Source organism: Xiphophorus couchianus, chromosome 13 (genome assembly GCF_001444195.1).
Source record: "Xiphophorus couchianus chromosome 13, X_couchianus-1.0, whole genome shotgun sequence".
NCBI classification, from domain to species: Eukaryota; Metazoa; Chordata; class Actinopteri; order Cyprinodontiformes; family Poeciliidae; genus Xiphophorus; species Xiphophorus couchianus.
Genome location: NC_040240.1, coordinates 23,507,741 through 23,532,114, shown reverse-complemented (window position 1 = coordinate 23,532,114; position 24,374 = coordinate 23,507,741). Strand labels below are relative to the sequence as shown.

Below are 24,374 nucleotides of genomic sequence, written 5' to 3'. Positions count from 1 at the left end.
TGAAGAAATGACTCAAGTAAGAGTAAAATAGTATTTGGTTATAAGTCTACTCAATTACTGAATCAACAGTGGAAATTTTTTCAGTCATATTTTATAGATTTCAGCTCTCCTGTGCCACCTGGTGGTTAAACCAGTCACTGTAGGTTAACGTTTCTTCAAACATTAGCACAGCAGGACTCCCTTTATACATCTTTTATTTTAATTTTATTGTCTTAAACTTTCAAAATGTCTTCTTTGTTTTGAATGGTTGATATCTTGAGCCTTTTTTGTGCTTTTTCAAATATTGAATTTAACATATTTGAAATTCAATATTTCAAATTTTCAATTCAAATTTACCTAATTTTTAAGCTTCAAATTCAAGTTAAATTTGATGCTAAATTTCAAATTTAGTTTTGAATTTTCAAGCTAATCAAAATTCAAAATATTAAATTTGAAAGCTAAATAAAGATAGATAAATATTTATCTGGTGAATTAAATGTTTAGTTTGGAAATCTTACCTTTATAAATTTGTGATAGGTATGATGGGCCAAATTAAATCAAATTATTGCTATTTTTTGTACTGTGTAACTTTACAAATGGCACCTCCAGTATACGATAAAGACGGCTTTGATTTGATTGATAAAACAGTATTTGAACACAAAAGTTACTTTACAAGTTCTACTAATGTGGCCTTTTGTCTAGAAGGCGACAAAAATAGTTATGGTTAATAATGTATAAACACTTTTCCACTGAGGAACTTTAAAGGTATTTGCGGTTTTAAATTGACATTTGTAATCATTGTGACTGTATAAAATAGAAATTGCTCATTTATTGCAAGGGAAGGCAAAAGCAGAGAGAAAAATAACCTCTCTGTCCACTAGGGGGGTTTACAACAATTTTGTCTAATTTGAAGAAGGTGGGGGGGCCAACTTCACTCAGGTTTACTCGTTTGCTCAAACAGGCTGAGGAGGATCTTTGGTTTAAAATTGGGTTGCGGTTCCGCCTCCTTTTAATTACAGATATGTGCCAATTATACTAGAAAAACAATCATTATAGTTTATATCCGCTCCTACCGCACAATTAGGAAATTATCTGCTAAAAAAAGAAAGGCACACCTTAATTATTAGAAAAACAAACAAATAAATGTATGTGATGTAAAATTGTTTAAGAAAACTCCGTCTTGTATATGGCAGGTAGTTCCCCACCAGGCCACTAGATGGCGGACGCGCGCAGTCGGACAGCTGGGTGTGCTAAAGACGCTGAGCTGCAGTCATCACTGACTCGCTCCATCATCATCGGCTTTAACTGGAGTAAACATTTACTGCGATTAAAATACATCGATTCTTACCAGATTAAAGTAACATTTACTGACCGGTTTAACTCTTCTGCACCTGAATAACAGCGTTTTTTCACCAAGCGGTAGGTCTTTGCTCAGACTTGAATCATTTATTAGTTATAAACATACAAATGGAGGAAAAAATAGAAGGAGTTAGCGGATAAACAGCGTGTTACCTGCATGTTACGTTTAGAAATGGATCGAAATGGTAACATTTTTGCTCTTTATTAGTCTGCGGATGTAATGTTAGGAGCATCTTATTTTTCTTTTGCGCTTCTTTCTGCTTTTACTGCGCAACATTTGCGTAAATTAGATTTGCCCCCCGTTGGTCTGTTCTGCCTCCCGCCACAGCTCCTCCCTGCAGGATGCTTCTCAGACGGCGTGATCTAGAAATCATTTCTGAAGCCTTTATTGCATAAATATATAAGCACAAACTGACGTTATAATATTAATAATATTAGCTTTTGCTTTGACACATTTAAAGAAAGATGTTCATTTTGATGCTTTTTAATTCAGTTTGTTTTATTGCATTTGTTTTTAGTCAGAAAAAGGATCAACAAACATGTTCTACACCTGTGGTCCCAACGAAGCCATGGTGGTGTCAGGTAACAAGCCCATCTGTTTCTGCATGGATATGCTCTACATCTACTGGAAATTCAGTTGTTTATGGGTATTGTCAGGAAAATGTTTTATTGTTTATTTGATGTAATTGTATAAAAAGCTTTGTGAAGCCACTTCTTTGTTAAAGTACAAATATCAGAGAACCTGATAAGTGATCAAATGTGTGGAAGAAATAGACCTGTAGTTGAATTACATATATGTCCATATCTGATCTGTAATTATTCCTCTGTCTGGTCTTTTCCTCTCAGGTTTCTGTCGTTCTCCTCCGGTGATGATCGCTGGAGGCCGAGTGTTTGTCTTCCCTTGCATTCAGCAGATACAGAGGTAAAGAAACAGCTAAACATTATTACTGCAGCTTTAATTTTTGTAAAAAAAAAATCATTTATTTTTACTAAGCAAAATAAACAAAATCAAAAATACAAATTCTTTATTGTAAGTTGTACTTTATTTAGTTCATGGTTTATTTTTACCATTATAAATAGAATATTCTCTATTTTAACTGTTATTGTCAATGCTTTTTAAATTGGGATGTAAACAGACACCACTTGTATCTACCATTCGGCTCCTGTAATCATAAAAATCAATTTTAATTTTTAGGATAGCAGCTGGTTTTCACTTCCTGCTGCTCAGTGTAGCATCATCTGACAGAAACAAACCGGAAATAAACCCCATTAATGGGCTCCATTAGAACCACTTCCAGCCCAGCAGGGTTCTCCTCTACGTCTCTGTCTGCTCTGCAGGATTTCTCTGAACACTCTGACTCTGAATGTGAAGAGCGATAAGGTTTACACGCGCCATGGGGTTCCCGTCTCTGTTACTGGCATCGCTCAGGTCAGACTGCTTGATTCAAACAGCACCATGTTATTTTACTCTGGTTACCAAAAATCTTACTGTGTAATTTAGACACTTTAAATAGTTTCATGTATTTATATCTAGTAGAAGGGTTTGTATTATGACACCTATGTCAAAGTATTTTAATATATATTTGATGTTGTTTATTTATAACAGTGATAATGGTGTCTTAGTATGGATTGTTGCCATCTGAATGTTACAGCCAACAACTTTTTCTGAGGCCACTTGTGCCTAAAAAATCTTTAAAAATTAGATTGGAAATTGGAAGTAGTGTTTGACCTAACCCTGTTTTTCTTGAAATCTATTGTAATCTCCTTTATTTAGTTCACGTATAAGATTATTGTCCCCCCCATAACACAAAGTGGTCCACCAACTCAACTTAATCTGAAGTTTTAGGTGTTCAGAGTGAAAATGAATGGTGAGAGAAACGTCCCCTGTGGTGCTCCTTTACTGTTGACCACCTGGTCAGTCACAAGACCCTTCAGTTTCACAAACTGTGGTCTATTTGTCAGGCAGTCATTGATCCAGGTGATTGTTTAGGCCTCCACCAAGTAAAACTGACTGAATTGTGTTAAACATTCTGGAAACAACATCAATTCATCATCAACACTTAGTAAAGTTTATATTTATTCTGCAAATTATGATATAATGTCTACAACCAGTAATCAGTGAGTCAATCAGTCTGACAGGGAATTACTGTAGATGTCCATCATAGTGACACTTGGTTAATAAAAGACGAGGTAGTAGTATAATTACAGCATGTCTGCATCAAGGAGTGAAATCTGTGTCTTTAAGTTGATGAATCTCACTGTGATAATTCAGTTTATATTTAAAGATTCTCCTCCTGCAGTGATGAACATGCTTCTGTTTCCTGCAGATGAAGATCCAGGGCCAGAACAAGCAGATGCTGGCTGCAGCCTGTCAGATGTTCATGGGGAAGTCTGAGGCTGAAATCGCTCACATCGCCCTGGAGACGCTGGAGGGACACCAGCGGGCCATCATCGCCCACCTGACTGTAGAGGTACGGAAACCCACACCCCGTCTTAAGAGATTCTGTTTGGTTTTTTTGGCTTGTCTGCTATTGATATCATTCTGCAAAGAATGCTTCTATGATCTGCAGTAACATCTGTTGCTTTTAGGAGATCTACAAGGACAGGAAGAAGTTCTCAGAGCAGGTTTTTAAGGTGGCCTCCTCCGATCTGGTCAACATGGGGATCAGCGTGGTCAGCTACACTCTCAAGGATGTCCACGATGATCAGGTTTCTAACTTCAGTTCCATGCAGAAAAAGATGAATCAGAGGAAGTCCAGATGTAATCAGTGTTTTCTCCGCTGCTGTTGGTCCTCAGGATTATCTGCACTCGCTGGGAAAAGCTCGGACCGCCCAGGTCCAGAAGGACGCTCGCATTGGAGAGGCTCTGAACAAGAGAGACGCAGTGATCAGGGTCAGACGTGTCGTACATCTGCAATACCTCCTCCATCATCCTTGCTGCTTCATTTCCTTCTTCAAATAAGAAAATATATATTTTATTGCATCTAGTGCAATATCATCGTTCCTTTAGTGAACACTTGGTTATTTGTAGCAAAGAATGCATCTGCAGCTAAAAATACTTTTTAACATAAACATGTGAAAAGCTCAGCTCTTTCTGCTTCACTTATCATCAATACAGTGTAGAACTGATCTGGTGATTATTCTTTGGATTAACCAGTTAATAACTAGATGGTGAAAGGTGCTTAGTAGGAGAATTATTTAAATAGAATATCAGCCAGGTGAAGCTGACTTGAAGGGTTCTTGGTAGAACATATTTACAGGCAAAGTTTTCTACCTTTTATGCAAAATGTTTATATATTTTTTGTACAGTCTTGGCTTAATTGCTACTCTGAGTAGGTTTTCCTTCAGCTAATGGCCTTTTTTATGAGCCTTTATACTCCAGTTAACATTTAATCGATTACTAAACTAGCTGACAATTATCTCAATAATCGATTCATCATGCTTAATCCAATTAATCGCTTCAGCCCTAATTCTGACTCCATTTTTCATTGTGAACTCTCTGATCCTCCTCATTTCTGCGCCTCTCCTTGACTCGCTGCAGGAAGCCCACGCTATGCAGGAGAAAATCTCGGCTCAGTACAGGAACGAGATCGACATGGCGAAGGCCCAACGAGACTACGAGCTGAAGAAGGCGGCCTACGACATCGAAGTGAACACCAAAAAGGCGGAGTCAGAGATGGCTTTTCAGCTGCAGGTACGCAGCTGATCTGTGTCGCATTGAAACCGGTGGCACGGTTTACTGCGTACGGACGGACTGATGTCGTTTTTCTGGTTCCCAGGTTGCGAAGACGAAACAGCGCATTGAGGAGGAGAAGATGCAGGTCCAGGTGGTGGAGCGCACGCAGCAGATCATGCTGCAGGAGCAGGAGATCACCCGCAGGGAGAAGGAGCTGGAGGCCAAGGTGAAGAAACCTGCCGAGGCCGAGCGGTACCGCCTGGAGAAACTGGCTGAGGCGCAGCGGTAGGATGGAGTTTTACTCTGACACTCTAATTATTCATTATCACCATAAATCTAAATTCTTATCATTATATTAAATTTATCACAATAAATGATAAACCATATGGTAAATGTCCATCCCTAGTCTGAACTGGCCTCTCTGACCGTTTCTTCACTGTCTCTGCAGATTGAAGATGATCATGGAGGCAGAGGCTGAAGCTGAGTCTATTAGAGTAAGTAATCGATCACTAGACGGGAACAGTGGCACTGAACTGTGAAGGTGCAGATTCTCATCAGATAAATATCCACTGCCTTTTCCTGTTTTTTCCAACTAATCTTATAAAACCTGAGGCTCCACCTGAAAAACCAAATCCCAGTTTTAGAGCCTTTGTTTGATTTGTCTAATAAAAGATATTTCTGAAATCTGCAAAGTGTCTTTCAGCTTTCACAAATAGATTAAGATGCGTTGGTCTGCATTAGGAGAAGCACAGCAATGAAAATGTTTTCTACAAATCAATTGCTTGACAAGTGGACTGACTCGACTATCGACCGGTTCTCCTTCCTGATCTATAATTTAATCGTGATTTCTGTTAACTTCTGTACCAGTAAGCCTTTCATGTTGACCTGTCCAGGTTAAAGGTGAGGCTGAGGCGTTTGCGGTCGAGGCGAAAGGTCGTGCCGAGGCGGAGCAGATGGCGAAGAAGGCCGAAGCCTTCAGGGAGTATAAGGATGGAGCCATGGTGGACATGCTGCTGGAGAAACTGCCTCTGGTGAGAGACATGTTTACACTCCTTCTGTTATTTTTTATCTAAATATATGAGAGATGGCTGATGTGTTAATATGCAGATATTTTCTCTTTGTGTTTTTTTTTTTTTTTGAGCCAATGATTGCTAAATTTAATTGTAGTTCAGGCCACACGTGAATTAGTGTGGTACTTTTCAGATGCTCTTTTTATCATTTAAATAAGAAAATAACTATGGAAAATCATATTCAGAGAGATAAAAAAACTACTTCTAAACTGATATTCAGGGTCAATAATTTCTTCCCATTTTTATTTTGCATGTTGGAAGTTTGACAAGTTTAGAAACTGCTTGAGCGTTTTGTTTTAAGATGTCGTGACATCTATTCTCCACCAGATGGCAGAAGAGATCAGCAAGCCTCTGTGTGAAGCCAACAAAGTGACCATGGTGTCCAGTGGAGGAGGAGAAGTGGGGGCAGCCAAGCTGTCAGGGGAGGTTCTGGAAATCATGACCCGCCTCCCCAAAGCCGTGGAGAAGCTGACCGGAGTCAACATCTCTCAGGTAACTCACTCACCTGGGAGCTTCTTCTTCTTCTGTGTTACTGTAGCTCCATGGAGGTCTCACAGGCTTTTAACCGGTTATTTTCTTCCAGGTGTCTTCTCGAACAGGCTGAAGGGAATCAGATCAATGAGCTTCTTGGTAGATCTGTTCTCCGTCTGTCTTGATTCCCTCCATCGTAACGTCTGCTTCCTCACCTCTGACCTTCTGTGTTGCTGTTTCCCTCTGCTGGTTTGTTATTGATGTTGTTTGTTAACTGAGTTAAATATTTAAACTCCTGGTATCACAGTTTTAGCAAAAGTCTTAAAGTACCTTTCACTTCTTCATATCTTGCTTCCATATCTTGGAAGCAAGCACAAATTAAACAAAACTAATTTGTTTAATTTTCAAGCATGATTTGTTAGGAGAGATGTTTTTAAAGTGAACCAGTAATTGCACTAAAAACGTGTATCAATTAAACGGGTTGATTTTTTTACTTGACAATCTCATTTTTTGTGGTCTTTTAAGCTGTTTCTAGCAGCATAATTAGCTTTATTTTGTGGGTTTTTTTTTAATTTTCATAAGTTTAAAGCTGTCAAATTGTTTCACATATGCACTAAACAAAATTTAAAAAACGTTTTATGTGTTTTGCAAAATGGTGCAATGTTCAAAATGACTAAAACAAATTATTTGTTAGTTTATCCCATCAGCTTTAATCCCAGGATGATTTCTTGTTCAGAATTAAGTGATCTAGAAAAGGAAAAACTTTCATCTGAAAATGTTTAGATATTGGACTGAGAGTCTGTTTGCCTGAAAATAAAACCCACAGAAATGGAAGGTGACTCAAACTTTTGCGCAGAATAGTTTTACCTCTTTAATTTCACATGAATCATTTTATTGTTTCTTACTATATATATATTTCCCATCCAAATATTCTGGCTTTATTGTCTTCAGTCTCACTACTTACTGTAATAGTAATAGATTTAATGCATCTTATTAATTTTAGAAATGTCCTCCCTAATAGATTAAAACATACTCACTGTGTAGCTAATAATTTTTGCACATCTTCTGCCTGCTGTACGTGTTTTCATGCCAGGCCTCCCGCTGTGTTTACCTCCAACATGTCTGACACTGCCAGTGTCCTCTGCCTTACTGCCAAACCTCAAGTGCATCTTAGCATGGCCGTCTAAAACTAACAGGAAACATCATTACATTAATATTTTTCATAACCTGTTTCTGACAGTCTGACAATGATTTTTTTAAACACATTTTAGTTTTTTAAACAGCATAAACTATTTAAAAATGACAATTAAAACTATAAACTAAGATAAAGTTTGTTATGTTTATATGTGAAATTAGTTTTTTGTGTTTTCTGCACTTGATTTGTTTAATTTTCAAGCATGGTTTGTTAGGAGAGATGTTTTTAAAGTGAACCAGTAATTGCACTGAAAACGTGTATCAGTTAAACAGGTTGATTTTTTTGCTTGACAATCTCAAGCTTTCAGCAAGACAGAGTTAGCCTAAAAATGGTAAATCTAAGCCTAATGGTGTCCCAGGTTCCTACTGGGATTTTTTGGTAAAGTTCTAAAACAGCTTTCAAACAGATGGATGCTAGAGAAAAATATAACATTATAAAATGAACTGTATTTTAAATTGGCAGAGATCTGAATCCCAGACTCTGAACAACAGGAGGAAAAAACTGAAAAATCTGGTCCAGATGTGATGCAGTGTAATGAGAATTGGTAGTCCTGATTGGTTCCTTTAATGATTCTGTAACGTACACTATGTTTAATAGTTTTCTCAGGATGGTTGCATGCATATTTTTAAAAATACCTTCAAATTCAAAAATTCCCAAAGGGAGAATTAAATCTTATTATTTTAATGCATCTATATCTTGAAAACACAGATTTTCACTTTGAATAATCACATTAATCACAAAAAATATTCTAGCATGCCTTAAATCATAAACCTGTCACTCTGTCAGCCTCTACCTCAAATGTTGGACCGGTTGCATGAAACACTTTATTGGTTTATGATTTCAATGCTTCATAGGTGAGCGTAACCTGTTACGTTTCTTCTAGCACTACTTATTGTACAGTAATTATATGTATTTGTTTAATTTATGTATCATTTATGGAGCTGTAGGTAAAATGTATTCCAAGTGTTGCCGCCTCTTCTCTGTCCCCTCTGATCCTGCTGCTTCTTTAGTTGTGTATAAACTCTGCACTGCTGGTTACACTGCAGCCATGTGTCCTGAAATGGTTTTTAAGTGGTATAATTTATGTATCTGAAGACAACCACTGCTGTTTTTATGCATGCATCACCACCTATTACACTTGAATTGTATTGTATTGTTAGAGACAGTGTATGTTTGTCGCTGGGACACAGCCGGCGACCGTCACCGTGGAAATCTTCCTCTGCTGTGTTCACAATTGAGTCATATAGAAGAGACACTACATGTGGATTATATGTAATTTATGCAGAATATATTTGATAAAACAGTGTCCATGTAGAATTGTCTGTTTCACAGGTTAACTGTAGATTACTCTACTAACCTTAACAAAGATAAGCTCTATTATTATAAATGTATTAAATCTATAGTGAGTTTATTAAAGTTCTCTTGTATATGAAGCTCTGGCAATGTTGATATTAGCACCTTGGTGAATATTATCACTGTCAGGGCATTGTTTGTGTTTTGTGCTTTAATAAATTATACTGTTCTGTATCCAATATGCTTAATAAATTTCCAAAGGAAATCAATCAAGTCTCTGCAGTTTCTTCAAGCAGTTAAAGCTTTTGTTTTATTTTGAAGGTTTTATTTTCATTAACTTTTCTATATTTGAATATTCTACTTTCCACTTTTTTCAGCTCAGTTCCATAACTCTGTATTCAAATATTATTATTTATCATTAATGTTTTCATGGTTTATAATTTAATTAAAGGTTGCACAATCCATCCATCCATCCATCCATCTTCTTCCGCTTATCCGAGGTCGGGTCGCGGGGGTAGCAGCTTCAGAAGGGAGGCCCAGACTTCCCTCTCCCCGGCCACTTCTTCTAGCTCTTCCGGGGGAATCCCGAGGCGTTCCCAGGCCAGCCGAGAGACATAGTCTCTCCAGCGTGTCCTGGGTCTTCCCCGGGGCCTCCTCCCGGTGGGACGTGCCCGGAACACCTCACCAGGGAGGCGTCCAGGAGGCATCCTGACCAGATGCCCAAGCCACCTCAACTGGCTCCTCTCGATGTGAAGGAGCAGCGGCTCTACTCTGAGTCCCTCCCGGATGACTGAGCTTCTCACCCTATCTCTAAGGGAGAGCCCAGCCCGGTATCAAAGGGCCCGGTACCCCATACTCCCGGAGAACCCCCCACAGGGCTCCCCGAGGGACACGGTCGAACGCCTTCTCCAAGTCCACAAAACACATGTAGACTGGTTGGGCGAACTCCCATGCACCCTCCAGGATCCTGCCGAGGGTGTAGAGCTGGTCCAGTGTTCCACGACCAGGACGAAAACCACACTGCTCTTCCTGAATCCGAGGTTCGACTATCCGACGGACCCTCCTCTCCAGGACCCCTGAATAGACCTTGCCAGGGAGGCTTAAGAGTGTGACCCCTCTATAATTGGAGCACACCCTCCGGTCCCCCTTTTTGAACAGGGGGACCACCACCCCAGTCTGCCAGTCCAGGGGAACTGCCCCCGATGTCCATGCGAGGTTGCACAATAAAAACACAAATAATTTTTCTGATTCTGACATCACTGTTGGCTAATTAAATTAAAAGAACAAAAAATCTGATCAGAATTATATTCTATCTGATGCATACTAGATCAGTCTTTTGTGAGTTAAACAAGGATTACAGTGTATCAGCTTTGCATAGATAGATAGATAGATAAATAGATAGGAGTGGTGCAATATTTTTATAACACTGAACGCTAAACGATATATTAGGTTATATATTTCAACATTACTCTGGTTATATTACAATATTACACAAAGTCCTGCAAAAAAACGGAATAAAGACAGACCGGAAACACTGTGTAAACAGTTATCAGTTTTTGTCAAAATAACAAGCTAGAATCAGTTTAATACCGGAAGTGACAGTTTTGTTTTGAAACTGTCAAAACTGTTTTGAGCAAGTGACCTTGTTCAAAACAGTTTTGTATTGAACAAGGTCACTTGTTCAAATTGTTTGTTCATAAACACGAATGATTTAAGATGATAACAAATAAACCCTGACCATATGGGGTAAGGACCATTTAGATGGAATATATGAATCGTATGTAGATTATGGCTGTGGATTTTATTTTGAAAGCGGTGACCGGAAGCGACACCGTTGAATTGTGCGGCTTTGCGAATGAGAAAAGAACTGGAGGGAAAAAAAGAGAAAAAAACGAAGGAAAAAAAAGGCATATCTGGGAGCTTTGAGGGGCGGATTTGGACAAAGTTTCTCAACTGTCCCGTCCCGAGGAAGCTTCGGGGGGGTTGAAAGGGAGTCCAGTTCACCGGTAATTAACTCCGGGGTTATAATTCGGTTGTAAATGCTTTGTTATTTTCAGTGTGTCTGAGAGCACCGTCGTCCCCGTCGCCGGAAGTCTGCATGAAGCTGCGTCTCCAACAGAGGCTACGGCGTCGACGTTTTTTTTTTCTGTCTTGTTTTTTTTTTTTTTTTTTTTTTTATTCGACACTTTTTTTTTTCTTTTTTTATTTTCTGTGAGCGAGATGAGCAGGGAGTGAGGAATGGAGGCGTAGGGACCGAGGATGTTTGTGTTCGCAGTTTAAGCGTTTGAACACACGCAGGCCTCCAGTTGTAGCTTGAGTGAACAAGCCAACGAACAAAAGGAGAAAATTAATGGAGGCAAGTTAGCGTTAGCCATGTTTGTGTGGCGCTCAGACAACAGCCTCAGCAGCCCGCGTAGCTCGCAGCAAAACACACCCGAGCCTCCCGACATGCCATCCGATTTTATGACAGTTTATAACCGATTTTATTTCTGCAAGCTTTCCTCAGTCACTGCTAACGTTAGCCGCCGCTAGCTGCACCACAGTTTTAGAGCCAGCCTGTGCCCTGTCGTTAAAAATGGCTCTCAGAGCACTGAAACATTGACTTTAATGCACCGATGCGACCCATCTGTTTTTAAAGCGGAGGTGTGGGTTGAATAGAGCATGTGAGGGATGAATTAACTTGACTTTGTGGATTTTTTTTCCCCCTCATTATTCATTGGCTGCAGCAGAGATTGGAGGAGTCACATGAAAGACAAACATACCCTGAGCTGTGCTGCATGAAAGGTGCCAGGGTTTGTTTTGGTGGGGTCTGTTTTTCATGGGCTTCCGAAGTGTACTTCAAAGTTATTTATTTTATAATCAACAAGTTAAGCTTTACTACCATGTAACTGCTTGCATGCCTTTTTGTGAGGTGCGAATGGAGGCAATAAATTACTATGCATGGCATTCAATTCTAAAACTAACTTCTCTGCAGCAATTATGTGCAAAATAACATGCAAATGAATAGCGACTCTGGGCAGTGACGTGACATGTTGCAAAAAAAAAAATTATGGATGAGATGACATTGATTTTACCAATGAAAAAAAAAAAGTGCGCTTTTACAAACATGCAAATTTAATTTCCATCACAACTTGTTCAAGCTTGTATTTTTGGTCACAGCAACACATTTGGTGAAAGAGATGAAAGTGCATGGGCTGTGCTGGTAAACATGACAACAGGCTAATTTTCATGCTTGCTTTTCTGTCTCCATCCCTGCCTGGGATGAACATCTCTGCCTGATTCCTTTCACATCCTCAGTTTAAAACATAACGGTTTGATAAAAAAAAAAGAAGACGCGGATCGTTTTCATTTTCTTTCTTCAAGACACACGTTAAATTCAAGAGTTTCTGCAAACCTGGAGTGTTGCGTGTGTCAGGCTTTAGAGAAGAGGATGCATTGAAAGGAAACAAGCTGAGATGACAAAACACAGCCATGCATGGTCTCGTTTATGTAACACAGACAGAAAAGTCATCAGTGAAGAGGGGAAGGACAGGTGTTTTCTAAGTGTGTTGCTTTTTAATTACAGAAATAATGGACGATTCCCATTTCAACTCATCATACTTTTGGTCTCCCGTCCCCACTGTACAAGGACAGGTAGAGACAACCTTATTGTTGGAAATGTCTTGAAATGAACATGGCTTTAATGGGATTATCACTGACTGTTTATAGAGCTGCTTTAAGGATTCTGTTGATGAATTTAAGCGCACAGTGAAGTTTTTTTTGTAATGTCTGGTGATACATTCACTTGATCACATGATCACTCCTGTCCCTCTCCTCTTTTATCTCTTTGTTTCTGTTTTTCTTTAACTTTTTGCATCTCACCATACCTTCGTATTCTCTGTTCTCCCATCCTTTGGTTCTCTTCTTTCTCTTCACTAATCCCACCGGTCACTCATTCATTTCACTCCCTTCTTGTTCTCCTCATCCATTCTCTTTTTTTCTACTCAAACATTCTTCTCATCCTTATACTTAACATATTTTTCTTTTACTATAATTTTCTGCCTTTTTCAAATATTTTTTACCCCAATATTTTGTCATTGTTCATCCTTCTTTATTCTTCTTCTTCCTTCACTATTCTCCCACTCTGTCTCCCTCATGCACCATTTTACCTTCAACATCCCATCTTTTTTTCTCCACCCTTTACACTTTACACCGCTGTCTAGATTGAGAACGCCATGTTCCTCAACAAGGCAAAGGAGCAGCTGGGTCCAGACAAGGCCAACGCCTTCCCTCACTCTTCTGCGTCTTCCACCTCGTCCCCTCACTACCCCACAGCTGTGCTCGCCATCCCGGGTTCGGTGGATCCAGGGGCGGGGGTGCGGGTGGTCCCCAAACAGGAAGGAGGTGGGAATGGATCCGGCGGAGGAGGGGGAAACAGCGGGAACGCAACCTTGAGTGGAGTAGGGGGACATCTACACCAGTCGCACACCTCCCAGAACGTCACGGTCGTTCCTGTTCCCTCCACTGGGATCATGACTGCAGGTGAGAAAAATAATGAATGAAATTAATGATAATGAAAATTTATCGTGATCTTAAAAGGCGGAATAATATTAGAAAATTAGTTATATTACGCTATGTTATTATTAGGATTAGGTGATATGACCTTAAAGTTTTATCACGATATTTTGTGGTACTATTACCATAATAAAAGGGATAATAACTATTTATAAATACTTTTTCAGGTAATTGTATGTGTGTGTGTGACTGCATTTTATCACCAAACTGCACACATATTTTCATATTTATAGATATTTTCATTAAAAAACAGTAGAAAATGTAAAACTAAAAATTCTAACAATACAGATAATTTTGAGAGGTTTTAAATATCATTAATTGTAATTTATTGTAAAAACAATAAATCAGATTTTTTATCATATAAGACATTTATCACAGTAAATGTTAAATGATAAGATAAATGCCCATCCATAATTATTATTATTAAATAATCCAGTGATCCCAACTTGTTTTCTGACCTTTAGTATCTGGAGACGGTGTGGCTACATTCAGTCCAACAGGCTGAATATATACATGGCCTGATACGTGAATATTACAGGCAGCAAATTGAGTGAAACCTATCAATAGAAATTTAGTTAATTTGAACAGGCAGTTTGGCTCCTGGAAACTCAAATTTACAGTCATTCTGTGTATAATCATCATTAATTCTGGATTATAACATTGATAGGTTCCTTGTACAATGAAATAATGGTGAGACCATGAATGATAATGACATCAAGAACATTTTATCTGGGAAGTTACCTTTTTGACATGATGGAGATGAGTAAGAGCAAGGTTTTTATCTTTTATTGATTTAAGTTTTTGTAGTTTTTAAGATTATTTGTGAAATCACTTCCAGGATGAGTTGAGGGGAAATATAGTGGTGAGTTTTTATCCTAGTTGGGGCCACAACCACAAATTCCAACATTAGTAGCATCAGATAAAACTGCTTAGAAACTGAAGTGTTTCTACCTCCAAGCTTGCACTTAAAAAAATAAATGCAGAGTGAAACTAGAAGCAGAAATTTCTCTGATTCACCAGCAGCTCATGGAGCGAATGCTGTCCTGCTGTCTCCTTATTTGGAAAAGTTCATATTCAAAGTGCAAAATGGACCCACTGCATTCCAAACAGTTCTTTCTGCTATTAGTATTACACATATTGATCTTGCTGTGACTATATATTTTTAATATATTGTTTAGGCCCGATCAAAATTCACAACATCTAAATAACAAAGGACTGAAACAGTTTTAGGAGAATATTTCAGAGAAGGAGCAGCTTACAGTCACATTTATGTTCAGAGGCAAGGCAAGTTTATTTTTATAGCTTATTGTTTGGTGACTCAAAGTGCTTCATGTGATGAAATCAATAAACAAAATAACTATCATACTCACAGTAAGAAATTAATCAATTCATCTCAAAATAAAATGAGCTCAATTATTTCCATTTTGATGATTGATATTTTTTGAAGCACAGTTTTGTTTTTATAGAGACTCTAGAATCTATTTCATTTATGGTTTCGCTTTATGGTTTCCTTTGTGTGGGGTTTTTATTTCCATTCTATTGTTTTTAGATGTTATGTTTTATTTTGGATATTTAAATTATCTTCCACTTCCTGACTGTTATTAATATTTTTACTTGAAAATGATGTCAAAATAATGTTATTATCATTTACTGCATTTTTCTTCTGGGACAATTTATCGTCCAGTAAAATTTGATATTGATAGGCTTAAACATAAGTTATATATAAAAACTGAAAATTAACAACAAAAATAAAATGGCGGCTCATTTCTTTAAATTCTAGACTCACAGTTGCAATGTTTTGAAACATTCAAAGAAGGGTAATTTGACTTACAAGAATCATCCTTTTTGTGCTGCATTAAATGCCATGCACTGATGTAAATTAAATATTTACCAATCAGAAGGATCATCACTGTCTGAGAATTTCTTCACAATTTAATCTGAGATCTGGAACAGATTTATGTGAAGGAATCTTTAATCATCTTGTCACTTCAATAATCTGGTATCATGTATTGTTTTCCTTGGAGCGAACCGCCTGTCTCAGCTTTGGACACCTGCAGTGTAGAAAAAGACATTTTCTGTCTCTTCTCCACATGTGAGAAATGTTCAGCTGTGGTGAAACATGTTAGACTGCCGGTTTCACAGTTTGTTTCTCCTCTCAGCGGGGTTAGTGATCACCACCCCACAAGGCACACTGGTTCCAACTGCCTCCACACAGTCGTTTGTAACTGGACCCCCCACCACCACCACCATGATAGTGTCTGCAGTGCATCCCTCAAACACAGGTAAAACCCAGCAGTTCACCACATAATCAGTCATTTAGCAGTTTCTGTTTTTTATAGTTTAACTCATTTTTGTTCTTTCATTTTGTAATTAAACATTTAGATGATTTACATGCAAATATAGAGTGAATGAAACCTCCAGTTTCTTTTTTTTCAGATAAAAAGGAGGATGGTGCTATGGCTCCAGCCGTTGTCATGCCGACACCATCAAAGCGAGGCAGGAAGAGCAAACAGATGATGGGCAGAGTTGGTGGGATTCTCCCTCCAGGAAGTGATGCTTTAATTTTAGCCCATCTTGCTGCAGGTGGACAGGTGAGCTGTTTAGTTTGTCATGTAAATATTTTTTTATAATATGCCTTTAACCCTCATATTTTACTCTTTATGTGTCACAGCATCACTCTGCTGACCCATATGATCTGTCAAATGATGAGGATGATCATACCAGTAAAGATGGACCCAAGTCCTACAGGTACTGAGGTGTTTAGATTGGAGAAGCCTAATCAGTTTGCAGCTCATTTAAAATATTTTTAACCTTTTTTTCCACAGATGTCGGATGTGTGCAGTGACGTTCTTCAGCAAGTCAGACATGCAGATTCACGCTAAGTCCCACACTGAGGCCAAGCCCCACAAGTGCCCCCACTGCTCCAAGTCATTTGCCAATTCCAGCTACCTGTCCCAGCACATCCGCATCCACAGCGGGGCCAAGCCCTACTCCTGCACCTACTGCCAGAAAACATTCAGGCAGCTCAGTCACCTCCAGCAGCACACACGGTACTGGGCCGGCCGGCTGGCTCTGCAGCTTCTGACTGTTTGTGCTCATTATCTCTGCTTTTTCAGTTTGAACATGAACCTCTGTTCACAGAGTAATAGGGTAGTCAGTCAGCTGGGGGTCTTAGGGGGAGTGTTGACAGTGTTAAGCTCTTTATGCACAGTCAAATCATATTCAAAACATAATAAATCTAATTATGACTGGATTGATGCAACAGTTTATGTTATGGAGGTTAGAACTGTGCCGTCATGCAGCAGTCGTATGTTCCTGCTTTGCATGCCTTGGTCTGTCCCCGATCAGGTCTGTTTCCCAATAAGAAATCTCAGTCTGCTCCTTTCATTTCCTCACCAACAGCACCCTGTACATGCATCAAAGATATATATAAAATCAGACATTTTGTGATGCTGGACTGGAGGAAGTGTGTTTGAATTCTCATTTCATCCATGCATTCTGTCACATTTCTTGCATGATTGTCCAGAGAAAACAGCAGTGCTTCTTTTCCTCTGCATTTAGTGGAATGAACATTAACTCAGTGACTACCATACATGCTCTAATGTATCGGATCAGCTGAAATGACTTGCATGCAAAATTCAACAGCGTTTCCACCAAATAAATGACATTGTTGCTGGTCAGGGATTTTTTCAGCTCAGGTCATGTAGAGACCAACAAAAGACCATAATGGTCAGCAGAAACATCTCCTACCTTTGATAGTCGTCTCTAGTGCATATTGTTATAAGAAAATGTAATTTAGTTAATATATTGAAGCAAATAATACTCAGATCTTTGGGCGTCTTACTAAACATTTTATTAAATTGTGGAAGTAAAAGAAGCTCTTTTTCATTTCTCTCAAACCTGATTCTATAATTTTATCATTTTTTTCTTTAGCACAGTTACATTAGAGAGCAGAAACAAAACAACAAATATCAAAGCTGACACTGAACCCATTGGCCTTAATCCTGTCCTCTTAAAAATACCAAGAATATTTAAGACTTTAATCTTAAACCTGATTGGGTCGTCCCTTAAAATCCCTTTCTTTGCACAACTCCCTCAAACATCACCAATTTTTCACTAAGATTCACTCTCAGTTATGAGACATCAAATTGATGTTCATATGAGAAAAACATCTGCAAAAGTAAATATTTGACCTTGTTGGGAATATACTGGATAGCTATAAAGTTAGTTTCTTAAATTTTTTATTTCCATAAATCAGAGATAAACAGGACAACTGGATTTTTTTTTTACCAAACTTCATTTGATACTGATTGTTGTTGCCACCGCTTTAATATGAATAAAACTGAAACTTTATGTAATAACTTCTGCAGAAAGTGCTGCCTTCAACATTGCAAGATCAGAAACATCCGATTGTTCTTAATATTCATTAACGTAAAAACTAGAACAACAAGCAGACTTAAAATGATATTTATGGCTCAGAAAATGAAATTGTTCATTTCTTTACCCCAAAATATTCTTTATTCTACATGTTTAGTAGGTTTATTTCATTTTCATATAAAAAGAATATTAAATATTTTATTCTTGTGTGCTCTAAACAGTGACTGTGTATGAGATATAGTGCATGACTAATATAGCAAAACTAGAAGGTACTAATTACTAATCCCAACTAATTGTTATTTTACTAACCATACATGAGGTTACAAGTAATAAAATCACATTTCACTCATTCATGCTGCCATCATTCAACAGATGGTTTAATTTTCTGTTTGAGCTCGTCACCTTTCTTATTCATGTTTTAATTTCACTCACTGCTTTGCTCTGGGTTTCCCATATCATCTGTAGTCCGTTCGTTTTAATCAGAATGACGTTCTCCACCTGCCTGCCACCCGTCTTTACGTTCACAGAGACACACCCCACTCACTGCAGGACACACCAAATGGAGAGAGAGCGAGAGAGAGAGAGAGAGAAAGGAAAGTGTGACTGTGCTTGCTGTATGTTTGTTCTGTGTTTTCACAACTCAGACGCAGCACAAAGAGCACACTGTCAAACGTATCGATCTGCGATCAGAAGAATTGGTCGCAGATCCTTTTAAACTTTTAACGCATGATTTGATCTTCGGTTCGTCGGGACGTTTGGTCATGCTATAGCTTAAAAATCTCTCGCTGTTTCTCTCTCTCTCTCTGTGTTTCTCTCTCTCCATCCCTTCCCCTTCATCCCCTCCGATCCCGGCTTTCCGTGTTAGAAACCACACTGAGGCCAAGCCCCACAAGTGCCCCCACTGCTCCAAGTCGTTTGCCAACTCCAGCTACCTGTCCCAGCACATCCGCATCCACACGGGGGCCAAGCCCTACACCTGCTCCTACTGCCAGAAAACATTCAGGCAGCTCAGTCACCTACAGCAGCACACACGGTACTGGGCCGGCCGGGCGGGGCGGGGCGGGGCCGGGCGGGGTTTACTCCGGCTAAAATCCTTGAAAATGCTTGAATTTCATTGAGTGTTTTCAAGGTTTGGAAAGTGCTTGATTTCTGTGTAAAGTCCTTGAAAGTGTTAGATGTTCAAAGTGACAGTTTTGGTACTAAAGTGCAAACTAACGTTTGAGTAAAAGCCTAATTTTGAAAAACGTTAACAGTTGAAACCAGATATTCTCATACACCTAATAAAAAGATGTACTTTTTTTTCTCATTGTCTAAAGTTAAATCAAGATAAACTTCTCTTGTTTGTACCAAAATTATTCCTAATTGTGAAATGCCAGAAAACTTAACAGAAGCATTTTTTAGATGCTTTTTCTGTAACTTGGTTCATATATTGTTTTTAAGCATTAATTTGAGCAGGAAGGTCATTTAATTCACATGATTTGATTAGATTGTTCCAATATAATGAATATTTATTATTCCTAATGGTTCAATGACTTATTGATCAGTGTGATTGAAATAAAGGTCTGCGTATATTTTATATGTTAAACAAAGTTATTGAAATTGGGAGATTTTTTGTGTTAAATTAGTGTTTTGGGTGAAAGACATTTCAAAACATCAAATTTAGATATATTTTAGTCTGCCACGTCACAAGACATTATTAATAACCATAATAAATGTTATCATAGTGAGGTGAAACAATCTATTAGTTCACCTGTATTGTTTTTATCTATAAAGTGCGGTGAAAAGTTAGAAAACGTACATTGAAAATGCTTGAATTTTACTGTGGACCCTGTGTGCATGTTTGGAGCAGATCTGTGGAGATTTGTTGTTTATTTAATCATTATGAGAGTTAAATATTTACAGAAAATTTAGAAGGAATTCAGCTTCATGCTAATCCCAAGAGATTTAATTTGACTTTAAGTGATTAGAAATGATCTATTAGAAATAGTTTTGTGGAAGAGAAAGTAGAAAAAACAAGAGAAAGAAAGTGATATATTGCATGAGGAATGTTTTCATTTAGTCATCAGAGGTATGCAGGACTACTTCATGGAAACTGCTCTTAAATTTTACTTTTGTGCAAAATAAATATATTAAAGTTAAATGGATTAATTTGATGTTTTCTTTCCTCAGAATTCACACTGGTGACCGACCATACAAGTGTAACCATCCTGGCTGTGAAAAGGCTTTCACTCAGTTGTCCAACTTGCAGGTCTGGAATCATTTTCCTGACATCCTGTCACATTGATAAAATCCTTTCTTACAGAGTTTTTTTTTTATCTTTACCCCTTTTGTGTGTATTTTTTCCCCAGTCTCACCGTCGACAACACAACAAAGACAAGCCCTTCAAGTGTCACAACTGTAACCGTGGTTACACAGACGCTGCCAGTCTGGAGGTTCACCTGTCGACGCACACCGTCAAACACGCCAAGCTGTTCTCCTGCGGCCTCTGCAATAGATCTTACACATCGGTACGCTTTCAGATGGGAGGGTTATACAATGATTTAAAAATTAGATTAATCTGGCTTTATATTTCCAGATATTTTCTGGAAATCCTGTATGGAGATTTGTCAGTGTGAGCTATGAGCCAAGGAGGATTTTCTTCTTTTCTAGAGCTGCACAATATTTCAAATTGCAATCATAAAGGAGTATTTGGATCCAGTATACATTATTCCATGTCATTATGTAAAAGTTCATCTATTGATCTTTTATCATCTGTCATTTGTTCATCCATCATTTATCAACCCATTTCACCTGATGAATTCCTTCCATCTGTCTTCCAGTTTGTGGTTTTTTGGGTTTCCATATTTGAAACCTGATAACATTAGACAAATTTGCCATAAATTCACTGCAGAAACACAAAATCTTACCAAGCAGTTTTTTCAAGTTTCTAGTGCAAATAACTTGAAATAAGACAAAACTAACATACAGGTAACTTTTCTTTTTAATTCTTGAATATTGATAAAAAGTAATATCTCCATTGGCAGATTTTTTCACTTGTAATATGAAAAAAACTTGTTTTCTATATTTTTTAACATGTTTTGAGAAGGAAAAGGGTATTTTGCATTGTTTATGTAAAATACTGACTTTAAAAATGGACAATAAAGTACAGAAAAGTCTGTAAATGTAATTCTGGGAAAATTGACAATTTGAGATGAAAGATGTGCAGAAAATTCAAATCAAAGCAATATTCAGCAAACCTTTGTCTTTATCATGGAAAACTTATTTATAAGTAACTAAAAATAAATTGTAGTAATAATTAATAAATACTGTAATTCTGTTCTAAACCTTACCGTATCAGGTCAAAACTTAGCTAAACTAATGAACACATTTTGTCCAAATAACAACAAATGATGTTTCTTTTTTGTCTTTTTCTAGGAGACTTATTTAATGAAACACATGAGGAAGCACAACCCCGACCCGTTAACGGTGGCAGCGACGGTAGCCGCCCAGCAGGCCCAGGGCCTGACGCCAGGAGGAGGGGGCCGGGGCCGGGGCCGCGGGCGAGGCAGAGGCAGAGGAAGTCAACTCCAAAGCCAGAACAACCCAAACAACACCAACCAGAACCAGAACCCTGGGCAACCGGGCAGCTACCAGCCCACCCAGCAACCCTCTGAGGGCGTCATTCCGTGCCCCTTCGATCTGCACCAGTACAAGACAGTGTCGGCCAGTGAGATCCAGTATAAACCCGTCAGCGTTGGCGACCTGCCGGTGACCCATAAAGACCTCTGTCTAACCGTCTCCACGTCAGCCATCCAGGTGGAGCACATGAACTCGTAGGCGGCGTCCGGCGCTCTGGTTGGGACAGGACTAATAATCTGCAGTGTAAAAAGCTCCATTTGATTCACCGTCTTTCATCTTCACAGTCTTCTAAAAGCAAAACTAGAAACATGGCTAAGAAAGGAGAAACTGTTACCATCCTCATCAGCCATCCGCCTCCGACTCCAGCTGCGTTTTTATTTTCACCATCAAGTAGCTCTGAAGGACGAATCGAAAGGGATCGAGGTGATATTGGGTTACAATCAGGAGATGGACGTTCAGTTTGGTTCACCTGATTCTGAAGCGTTAAAGCTGGGAAGAACTTTAGGCTCCATGTTGGATCAGAGACAGTCTACAGTGTTGAGTTCAGGTACCTCCGAGACGAGTGGGAAAGCAGGTTCCAACTGGTGGAAATGGGTTTGCACATTTAATATCTGGAAAAATCCCTTTTAACTTTGAAGTTATAAATTTAGGTAAAAATAAATCTGCACCTGAAGTTTCACCTTTATTACTTTGGTTGAGCTGTAAAACACACACACCAGGAATTAAACCAACCGTTGAGATAATATTGGGAGATGAAGACTGTAAATTATCTGTGAAATTAAAAATAATAATATTCTCTTTAAATTTAGGAGTAACTTTGCAGATTTAATTCTTCTTGAAATACTCCAACAAGCCAAAAAAAAAGAAGAAGAGTAAAAACAAATAATAATTTATTAATGGTAAAAATTCCAGCACGGAAATGGAAGCACTTAATCATAACACTGAAGATGGAAGTTATGTATTTTCATCTAAATTCCAATAGATTCATTTTACAAATCACAATTTAACATCAGAAGATCAAAGAACGAAGGAGCCATTTTGTTTTCAGAGCCTAAAGTCAAAAACGAACCGAGTTCAACAAGAATGTACTAAACCTGAGGAATCTGAGCAGAGCGAACGGAGGAAAGCGGGACGGAGGAGTCCTACAGAAAGCACTTGATGAAGCTCGTACTTCACGCCTATGTTTGTCATTTTTTGTCTTTTTTTATATATATATATATATATATATATAAATCATGTTTGTATTTTTCTACCGACAGAGGAACATAGAGAGAAAACAGAGTGATTGCATGAACGTGATGGAAAGAAAACATTTAGTCGTTTGTTTTCTGATTCTAAGAGGAGCGGTTAATCTTCCTCCTGTGGGCGACGAGAGCCCGCCCCGCTCTTACCAGGGGGGTTGATGGGAAATAATGATTGTGTGATAAACACGGCTGACAGGTACTGTTATCAATCTTTTCTTTTTTTAAGAACTTTTCATACATATTATTATTACTTTCATTATAACTGTAGTGCAAATGTTATCCACAGTATATCCACTCTGAGGCATTATGGTATTGCAGTATGCTGTACATAAAATAGATAGAAAAGACTTTTTCATCTGTAAAAGGGAAGTATGTCTTGTGTACAGAATATATGAAAACGCACCCAAACCACAGACTGTCCCAGGTCCGGTACTGTACCCAACTGGTTCTGCTGAAAAATAATTAGGAGTTACAATGAGAGTTACGGCTTTTCTTTAAACACAACCATTTATGATTTAACTTTGAATAATTGAGTCTCTTTAGTTATTAAAAGTCTTTTGACTAATTATCACTAATGCTTTTCTAGGCTAATGTAGGTATAGTCGTTTTCAGTAATGTAGAAAATAAGTGAAAATTGTTTCACCAATCATAAAAAAAATACATGTTTTTATTTAAAGAAAAACAAAAACAATTAACGGTGCTGTGTAAAATAAAGCCACTGCATTCAGACTCCCGACTGACCTGCTAATATGTTTAAACAGCATTAGATTAAATGGTGACCTGGGACACTGGAAACCGTTAATCCAATCAAAATGTTCAAGCAGCCTGTTCAACAGGCCAACGGTCTTCATGTATACTCAACTTTGTTTGTCTCTGTGTCTTTTTATGAAAAAAATGACCTAGCAATGCTCCTGGTAAACAGTTATTAACTGTACTATGTTACATACTGTATGCACAGCTAAAGCTCCTACTCATCTGAACAGACTGTTTCTTCTTCCCTTATGGAGAATAAAATTCAAAAACTGTTTATGACTAAAGGCCAGGATTGATTTATTAAACTGAAATCCAATCTGCAGGGCTTATTACTGATGTAGATGAATTTCAGAGTTGGGTTGTGCTTGATTTTTGTTAGTTTCAGATGATAAATTGTCAAATGATGTATTTGCATAAGATGTGTCATACTGAATGCAATAATATGAAATATTTTCTTCAGGTTTTTGTGTGGAAGAGCATTGAAAGTATCTTGGGATATTTTCATTCATTCCATAACTAGCAATATGTATGGATGTCAGCAAAAGTCAAAATGCCACGTTTGTCAAAGAAGTGTCCAATTTAAGCTGAGAATTGTGTTTAGTGGATGAAAATTTAAATTATATTAAAACACATCAGACTTAGAATTTTATTTCAAAATATTTACAAATGTCAATATTTAACATTTATTGCCTAAATGTTCAACTTTATAATTAGCCAATATTTTATAATAAATGCAATGTTAAAAGTTGGTAATGAAGTTACCAACCTTTAACAAACAATGGATA

At 38.1% G+C, this 24,374-nt stretch overlaps 2 protein-coding genes across 8 annotated transcripts; both read left to right on the top strand.

Annotated features, from left to right (window-relative positions):
• The first annotated feature begins 1,214 nt into the window (after positions 1 to 1,214).
• On the top strand, positions 1,215 to 9,312 carry flot1a (flotillin 1a). The gene is made up of 13 exons (XM_028035265.1): positions 1,215 to 1,398; positions 1,857 to 1,920; positions 2,185 to 2,260; positions 2,677 to 2,767; positions 3,666 to 3,809; positions 3,928 to 4,047; positions 4,136 to 4,231; positions 4,880 to 5,032; positions 5,118 to 5,299; positions 5,463 to 5,508; positions 5,908 to 6,045; positions 6,412 to 6,576; positions 6,668 to 9,312. Exons 2-13 carry the CDS (start codon positions 1,878 to 1,880, stop codon positions 6,686 to 6,688), a joined length of 1,275 nt encoding a protein of 424 aa, XP_027891066.1. The 5' UTR covers positions 1,215 to 1,398; positions 1,857 to 1,877; the 3' UTR covers positions 6,689 to 9,312.
• Positions 9,313 to 10,895: 1,583 nt separating this feature from the next.
• Positions 10,896 to 24,219, top strand: znf384a (zinc finger protein 384 a). 7 transcript variants are annotated; one of them, XM_028035793.1, is made up of 12 exons: positions 10,896 to 11,049; positions 11,770 to 11,827; positions 12,609 to 12,676; positions 13,246 to 13,564; positions 15,757 to 15,879; positions 16,034 to 16,188; positions 16,269 to 16,345; positions 16,423 to 16,647; positions 18,840 to 19,007; positions 20,144 to 20,222; positions 20,323 to 20,481; positions 21,389 to 21,790. In XM_028035793.1, exons 2-12 carry the CDS (start codon positions 11,821 to 11,823, stop codon positions 21,788 to 21,790), a joined length of 1,782 nt encoding a protein of 593 aa, XP_027891594.1. In that variant the 5' UTR covers positions 10,896 to 11,049; positions 11,770 to 11,820. The 7 variants fall into 7 exon arrangements, with proteins under 7 accessions (XP_027891594.1, XP_027891595.1, XP_027891598.1 ...); XM_028035794.1 differs by lacking the exon at positions 11,770 to 11,827; XM_028035792.1 differs by lacking the exon at positions 10,896 to 11,049 and having other exon boundaries at positions 11,059 to 11,827; positions 21,389 to 24,219.
• Positions 24,220 to 24,374: the final 155 nt, after the last annotated feature.

Coding starts and splice junctions, on each gene's coding strand:
- flot1a (XM_028035265.1), top strand. CDS start 1,878: ATGTTCTACACCTGTGGTCCCAACGAAGCCATGGTGGTGTCAG. Junction 2,261..2,676: donor TGCATTCAGCAGATACAGAG/GTAAAGAAACAG, acceptor TCTGCTCTGCAG/GATTTCTCTGAACACTCTGA. Junction 5,300..5,462: donor AAACTGGCTGAGGCGCAGCG/GTAGGATGGAGT, acceptor CTGTCTCTGCAG/ATTGAAGATGATCATGGAGG.
- znf384a (XM_028035792.1), top strand. Junction 15,880..16,033: donor AGTGCATCCCTCAAACACAG/GTAAAACCCAGC, acceptor CTTTTTTTTCAG/ATAAAAAGGAGGATGGTGCT. Junction 16,189..16,268: donor ATCTTGCTGCAGGTGGACAG/GTGAGCTGTTTA, acceptor TATGTGTCACAG/CATCACTCTGCTGACCCATA.